Source organism: Xenopus tropicalis, chromosome 3, assembly GCF_000004195.4.
Source record: "Xenopus tropicalis strain Nigerian chromosome 3, UCB_Xtro_10.0, whole genome shotgun sequence".
NCBI classification, from domain to species: Eukaryota; Metazoa; Chordata; class Amphibia; order Anura; family Pipidae; genus Xenopus; species Xenopus tropicalis.
Window position 1 is genome coordinate 33,588,671 of NC_030679.2, and position 7,767 is coordinate 33,596,437.

Genomic DNA, 7,767 nt, shown 5'->3' on the forward strand with positions numbered 1-7,767 from the left:
GTTGCTAGGAATAGTACATTCTATAATTTACTAAAAGTTAACTTCCACCCCTTTAAGCTGATTAATGTAAGGGCTCCACTACTGCTGGGAAATTCTGGTGCAAAGCTTATTGCAACTAACAAAGAGAAACAAGTTATATATTGGTGGCAGTACAGGTATAGGATTACTATCTGCCAGTAGCAACCATCAAGGTCTTTGTTTTCATTTTCCAATTAGTAGTAAAAAGTAGACTTGCAGATTGGTTGCTACTGGCGACTATATGTGAAATATAGCACTTGTGTTTTCCAAAGTGTCTAGGTTACTAACAACAAGTTAGGCAAAGTTCAGGAAAGGTGTAGTATGAAATTGATGAAAAGGAATTATGAATCAGAAAAACAGTGAGTTTTTGAAAAGAATCAATATGCGGCTGAGATCCGCCATACATTTAAGGTCCCCATACACAGGCTGATTCTAGCTGCCGATAACGGTCCCTTGGACCCAGGGGCGCCATAGGCAACCCGGTCGGCCAGCTCCGCCAACCTCCCTGCCCCCCGAACGGCGCATGTGCGCCAAAGCACAGGAGGAGGTGCAGGGGGGGTGGTGCAATTAGATCGGTCATTGCCTCCACCGCTAATGACAAGCGGCAGAGGCAATGACAAAGTAGCACTAGGGGTAGGCAGGAGAGGTACCTGCCTGGTGCCCACCAATCGTTGCGCCCTAGGCAGCTGCCTCTTCTGCCTACCCCTAGTTCCGGCCCTGCTTAGACCGATTCGGCAGCTAATCGGGCTGTGTATGGGCACTACCGACGGGCCTGCCCGACCCATATCTGGCCTGAAATCTGTCAGATATCGATCAGGCAGGTTAAAAAATCTAGTTGGATCGGGGGCCGCATCGGCTCATTGATGCGGTTGCCTATACCCGTCGTGATAATTAGATCGTTTGGCCCCAGGGCCAAACGATCGACTTAGCTTACACGTTCCCCGATATCGCCCAAGGGCACAATGCATAGTGTATTAACCTGCCAACGCAGACTAATAGCACCGTGTTGGCAGGTCTTAGCAGCCTGTGCACGGCCAGCATTGTGGTAGCCTCAATTAAAAGGGAATAGAAAGATGATCTGGAAGACTTCCACTGTAAATATCTGTTTCATAGTTAAGGTTACACAAGAAGCTGTGCCTCATTGGACTTAATGTACACTAGGATTTTTTCACCTTGCTATTGACACTCTGACAAGTGAATATTTACTGCACCAAATGACTGTGTATGCTTTCTTTGATTACCAACAAATTCCTCCATGCAAGCTGAAAAGATGGCTATACCTTAAAAATAAAATACCCTTTTTATTGTGGTATTTCATGCAATATTACACAACTCTTTTCTCCTTTAGATGATGGTTTCACCAGGCGCAGGACATTTCAGAAGCAGCATCGCTGTTCCTTCGTGGCCATGCCGGGCTCCAGCCCTGCTCAGATTGAGTGTCATCAAAGAAGCGAGAGCGGACGCTCAAGCGTCCGAAACTTTGTGTCCTCCTCCTCCAGACCTTGGGCTTTGTGTTCACCTGCAGGAAACAAACAGTTCATGGTAACATCACAGCTGTCACATTACTGGCAAGATCAAGGCAGTGATTTACAGAACACACACAGGTGACCTTGAAGTTACATAGTTACATAGTTACATATAGTTACATAGTTACATAGGGTTGAAAAAAGACCAGTGTCCATCAAGTTCAACCCATCCAAGTAAACCCAGCACACCCAACCCACACCTACCAATCTATACACTCACATACATAAACTATAAATACAACCACTAGTACTAACTGTAGATATTAGTATCACAATAGCCTTGGATATTCTGATTGATCAAGAACTCATCCAGGCCCCTCTTAAAGGCATTAACAGAATCTGCCATTACCACATCACTAGGAAGGGCATTCCATAACCTCACTGCCCTCACCGTGAAAAACCACCTACGCTGCTTCAAATGGAAGCTCCTTTCCTCTAATCTAAAGGGGTGACCTCTGGTGCGTTGATTGTTTTTATGGGAAAAAAGAACATCCCCCAACTGCCTATAATCCCCTCTAATGTACTTGTACAGAGTAATCATGTCCCCTCGCAAGCGCCTCTTTTCCAGAGAAAACAACCCCAACCTCGACAGTCTCACCTCATAGTTTAAATCTTCCATCCCCTTTACCAGTTTAGTTGCACGTCTTTGCACTTTCTCCAGCTCATTAATATCCTTCTTAAGGACTGGAGCCCAAAACTGCACTGCATACTCAAGGTGAGGCCTTACCAGGGACCTATAAAGGGGCAAAATTATGTTCTCATCCCTTGAGTCAATGCCCTTTTTTATACAAGACAGCACTTTATTTGCTTTAGTAGCCACAGAATGACACTGCCTGGCATTAGACAACTTGTTATCAACAAAAACCCCTAGATCCTTCTCCATTAAGGAAACCCCCAACACACTACCATTCAGTAGATAGTTTGCGTTTATATTATTTCTACCAAAGTGCATAACTTTGCACTTATCAACATTGAACCTCATTGCCCTTCAAGTGCTTGGGAACACAAAACAATGCAAAAGAATAAGACATGCACAGGATATTTCCACCATAAAGAGTGATTTGGAGGTAGTAAGTAAGGTATCAATAAATATAAGTTTATGCATCTGGTGAAATGTATTGTATGTGTATTGGGATTAGTGCAGTCTTCAACTGCCTGTGCTTATTGCTAGCGGTCTTTTACTGTAGATTTGGTGGTTTAATAGGGAGCCCTCCAACTGAAATACAGCATTTAAAGGACATGTAAAGCCTACACTGTATATCTGTTGGGCACGTCTCCCCCACCCAAATGGCATCATTTGTACTGCATATACCCCCTCTGTTTGCTAGCACTATCACATATTCCTAAAGCAAATAGTAGCTTTCACCCAGTGGCCATTTTTCTTCTGATACATAATCAGTTACATTTAAATCTGCAAACAGCACACACACACAGACCCTTATTCAGCATACATTTCATCAAGAATACAGGCGCACACAGGCAGAACTGTCTCTGGTAAAAGTTCTGCTTTGTTTGAGCTGAGCTCAGGAGAATAAAATTGAAGCAGCCAGCTAGAGCTGAGTCTCTATGGGAACCAGCAATGCCATCTCTTTACCGGCTGCTAGACTGCAGGGTGTGTTTAGAACAACTGAGCATGTCCACAAGCCAGAAATCAAAGCAAATTCCCAAGGTGGGGGGCAAGTGGGTTACAGGAGGAGAAGGAAATCTAAGTGATTAAGGGGATGTTGCAGCCTTACTATTAACCTCTGGACAACCAGTGGGGAAGGTATTGAAAGATTTCAAAGAGGTTGTTCACTGATTAAATTTTTTGTGTGTGGGGTTTACATGTCCTTTAAGTGTTAGGCAATTGCTGTCAAATGTGGGTTAATCTGTTTTAAAAAAGGGGAAGCTTGTAAGACCAAACTGGTTTGATCCAACAACATGACTGGATTCTGGTCAATGCCAGAGGGGCTTCTGGCTAATGTCACACCAGGCGTAGGGCTTATATTTTGGGCAAGCGGAAAAACACTTGCCGAAAATAACGTCATACGCCTCCTACCTGTGCCTGCACCCGAATGAATGAGATACGCTCGGGTGCAGGCACATGTAGCTGAAATCCGCGAATATGAAATTTGCATTTTTATGCGGATATCAGCTAAGATGCCATAAAATGTCACTATTAATTGGGCAGGTAGGGGACTATTTGGGCCTCTGTATACTTGAAATGCCAGGGCCTATTTTGAATCCCAGTCCAGACCTGTCTAGCACATCTGGTCAGATATATGTTCCATGCATGGGCCAATCAGCTGTCGCCTATCACCTGGTATAAAGTTGCAAAATAGGAAACTGATTAAGGAAACATTAAGCCAGACTGTTTTCCAACAGACAAAGAAGGCGGAATAAAGTCATGCATATGTGTTCCAATTACATGTTCATATTACCCATAATGTTGAGCTAATCTTTAGTGACTCCATGCGCTCATTAAGGTCATTGAGAAAGGCTGTATGTGCAGCTAAGGACATCTTTATCTCTGAGCTGGTTTGCTGGATGTAATTGAAGCCAGTACTGGTGGTGCTGCTGTTGAGGACCTGTGGCAAATTAAATAGTTAGGCTACATATATTTTAGAATACCTCCTAACCTAGGTATTATTCTGTTTTGTCCATACCCATTAAAGGAACAATAACACCAAATTTTTTTAATACTTAATTCCCCCAAGACAGCTATAATGATAGATAAGGCTTACTTCCCCTTGTGTTTTTAAATCTTCATCTTGAATTTGACTTGCAAAATGCCCCATAGGAGTAAGGTGAAAAGGTGTCCGCAGCTTAAATTCCTCTGTGCACTGAACTGGAAGTCGGTTTCACTCCAGTACCCTAAAGCACTTAAGATTTTTTTCAGCAACTGCAGCTTAAATATATGTTCACATGATTACCCCCAAAGCTATCCAAAGGAATAGAAACATACATTTAAGCTGCAGTTGCTGAAAAAAGTTTAGGTGCTTTTAGTGATCAGTGCAAAGCTGACTTCCCAGCGCACAGAGGAATTCAAGCTGACATCGCCTTTTCATCTTTCTGCTATGGGACACTTTGCTAGTCAAATTTAAGCTGAATTTAAAAAAATACAAGGGTAAGTAAGCCTTACTTATCATAGCTGTTTTGGGGGAATTTAAGTATTTATAAAAATGTAGTGTTACTGTTCTTTTAATAAGAGAACAAATGTGAGCATTATAAACCACACGATCCCTTGACTTATATTGCCCTTAGCTCTAAATCACATCTACAAATATAGATATTTGATTTAAAAAAGGTTTTGGATGATGATCTGTTTGTGTGTATTGAGCAAACAACCCCGAGAGATACCATTGTGCTGTGCACTAGGACAGATTTGCAAAATGAAAGGATACACCAAACATAGAAATCATTACCTCCATTACACTTAGTTTGAGGTGCTCCATTTTATCTATCTGGTTCCTCAGTGTCTCTTCCAAATTTTGTATATGGCTGAGGCATTCTTCCCCCTGAGGCAGATCATTCTGTGGTGTCATTAAAGAATATCTGCGAGTATTCTGAGCATCTAACAGCATTCTTCTATAAATAGATAAGTTAATACACAGAAATGCACTCAAATGATTACAATTCATAAATACTGTCTGAAATGACTGTAACTATTTCTTATTAAGGATATAAAGCCTAAAATGAGAGATTATCATTTATCGAGAGGTAGCAGTATAATTAGTCTGTTTTGGTGCAGCACAACTTGATGTAGCCCTAGGATTGTCTGTTACTCTTCTGCTCTACATACATCCTTTGCTTGTCATATTCATTGTAAATGAGGTGATACCGGTATGGGATCCAAGGACCCGTTATCCAGAAAGCTTTGAATAGCATGAAGGTCATCACCCATAGACTTCATTTTAACCAAATAATTAAAAGTTTTTTACAGTATTGTTTTTTTCTCTGTAATAATTAAACAGTACCTTGTACTTGATCCTAACTACGATATAATTAATCTTTATTGGAGGCAAAACAATCCTTTGGGGTTCAATTTATGTTTAAATTATTTTTTAGCAGGCTTGAGGTATGGACATCCAAATTACGGAAAGATTAATTATCTGGAAAATCCCAGGTACCGAGTATTCTGGATAACAGGTCCCATACCTGTATTTTATGGGATAACTTCATGCTATCCATGACATGACCTGCATTGGCTATTGCAAGATCAGGGTGCAAGAAACATATTATATTGGGGAAGCTCAGTACCGCAAGTGATAATACCTATGTCAATATTTTCCCCTAGACCAGACATCTACTAGCCACACAGATTTACCCCTCGGGGTTACAACAGCAGTTCAATTTCACAGTGCAGCTAGATTGCAGGTCATGGGCAGAGGAGACTTGCACTAGTTAGATACTAAGCTGCAGTGTTACTATCACTTTTAAACCTGTTTCAAGTACAAGGACTTCAGCTAAATCATAACATAAACTTTAATGTACTGAACAAGCCAGCTAGTTAAAAATTATGTCTTTTTTTATTCTCACTGACAAATTTAGCCTACAGAGCAGTGATCAGTGAAGTGCTGTCCTTCACTTCTCCAGGGCACCTGCGGAAAGGATGACAGATACAGGCATAGGTATGATGTGCCTCTATCATGCTAGGTGACAAGAAATAAATTAACTGCCCCTTTGGTATCGCTAACAGCAAAGCACATTCTTTTAAGCAGCAGAACTGGCATGGGTTTATTTCAGCAAGGCCTGCTCTAGATGTATGTGCTGAACATTTCACCATGACAAAGAGTAGCTCACCTCTGTCTAGTCCTGCTCCTTGTACTTGCAGGTGTGTGGGAGCAGTTGAAGTGCGAGGCTCGCTTTTCTCCACACTTGGCCAGGAATGTTTGGAATCCCAGCTCTGCATGAGATGAGGGAGGGAAGAGGTGGAAAAATCTCATATCCCCTCCCAATGGAAGGGGTACTGGAATTCTGCTGGTTAACTTTACTGCTCTCCTCTAGGCACAGAATAGTGCTTTCTAACATTCACAGTTAGGCAGAATTTTTTCAATGTAGCAGTAAGCAAACATACTAGAGCCTTTGTATTTCATACCATATTATGGTATTTCGTAATCAAGACCCTAATAAAATAAGTATTATGCCTTAAGGGGCAAGAAAACTTTATTATAAACAGTTTTAGTCATTAATGAAGAACTTTAAATATTTTTCCAGGCAGCTTGGTGGTTAATACAACAGGATGCTAGAATAGGCTGTGATTAGACCCACTGGTCTAGTTACCTTTTCTATTTAAGATAATGGATAGATTAAATAAAATATAGATTTAAAACTGCATTGAGTCTAAACCTAAAAAAAAAATGTGTACAGCACTGTATAAAAGCAACACTGTATGTAAAAACAATACATTACTGCAATTACTTTTAGTTTGGAAATCATTTACTGAATTTAGATTGGAACTGGGTTATTGTTTTAGGTCAGGAATAAACCTATGGGTAAAAACTTAAAAATATAAAAATATGTCCCCATGATGTTTATGAAAACGTACCATCCTACAAAGCTAAATATAAGTGTATATTTGATGTAAATATTTTTTGGGGTTAAGAAGTGTCCCAAAGGAAGCCCACCCAGACAGAGGAAGAGCAAACAAATTCCTTTTGAATAGTGTAGTGTCTGGAATCAGACCTAGGACACTGGTGCTGCAAGGTGGCAATGCAAAACACACTGGGGCAAATACGTTTGCTCTGGATGCCTTGCCACAAAACCTTCGCTTGTGGAGATGCTTTCTTAAATTTACTTTAAGACTCGGGCCACTTGCCACGTTGCTCTAATGCCCCGGGTGCAGTGCCCCCAACCCATAGCCAGGGAAGAGCAAACAGACAAGCAGAACTTCAGCAGATGGACATGTACTCTGGGACCCAGTAGAATCGGTTAAAATAGAAGCTTTATTTTTACACTAATTAACTGCTTCTTAAAAGTCGTAATCATAAGCATCATCTGCCTGCATAGGCACTGTCTGCTACTGCAGTTTTGCTAGAAAGTGTTGATCAGCCTGGCTCAAAACTTAAGGAGAATAGGCTGATGGCTTATAATGAAAACAGACCTCTGCAAAGGTATTACCTACTTTGCCTGGTACTTTACACTTGAAAGCGTTGTAACTATTTCCCTATAAATGCAACTCTTCTTTTGTGCCAGGATGTTTCCTTTAGAATCTTTAAAGAGGATACAAGTGTTGATGTGGTTG

The 7,767-nt window shown here is 41.1% G+C and overlaps 1 protein-coding gene across 1 annotated transcript; it reads right to left on the reverse strand.

Annotated features, from left to right (window-relative positions):
• Positions 1-1,299: 1,299 nt before the first annotated feature.
• Positions 1,300-6,469, reverse strand: LOC116409535. Its single transcript, XM_031898199.1, has 4 exons — positions 6,327-6,469; positions 4,949-5,111; positions 3,965-4,111; positions 1,300-1,537 (listed from the first exon to the last, which is right to left on the reverse strand). Exons 1-4 carry the CDS (start codon positions 6,467-6,469, stop codon positions 1,376-1,378), a joined length of 615 nt encoding a protein of 204 aa, XP_031754059.1. The 3' UTR covers positions 1,300-1,375.
• Positions 6,470-7,767: the final 1,298 nt, after the last annotated feature.

Coding starts and splice junctions, on each gene's coding strand:
- LOC116409535 (XM_031898199.1), bottom strand. CDS start 6,469: ATGAGATTTTTCCACCTCTTCCCTCCCTCATCTCATGCAGAGCTGGGA. Junction 5,112..6,326: donor AGGAGCAGGACTAGACAGAG/GTGAGCTACTCT, acceptor ATCTATTTATAG/AAGAATGCTGTTAGATGCTC. Junction 4,112..4,948: donor TCAAACTAAGTGTAATGGAG/GTAATGATTTCT, acceptor AATTTGCCACAG/GTCCTCAACAGCAGCACCAC.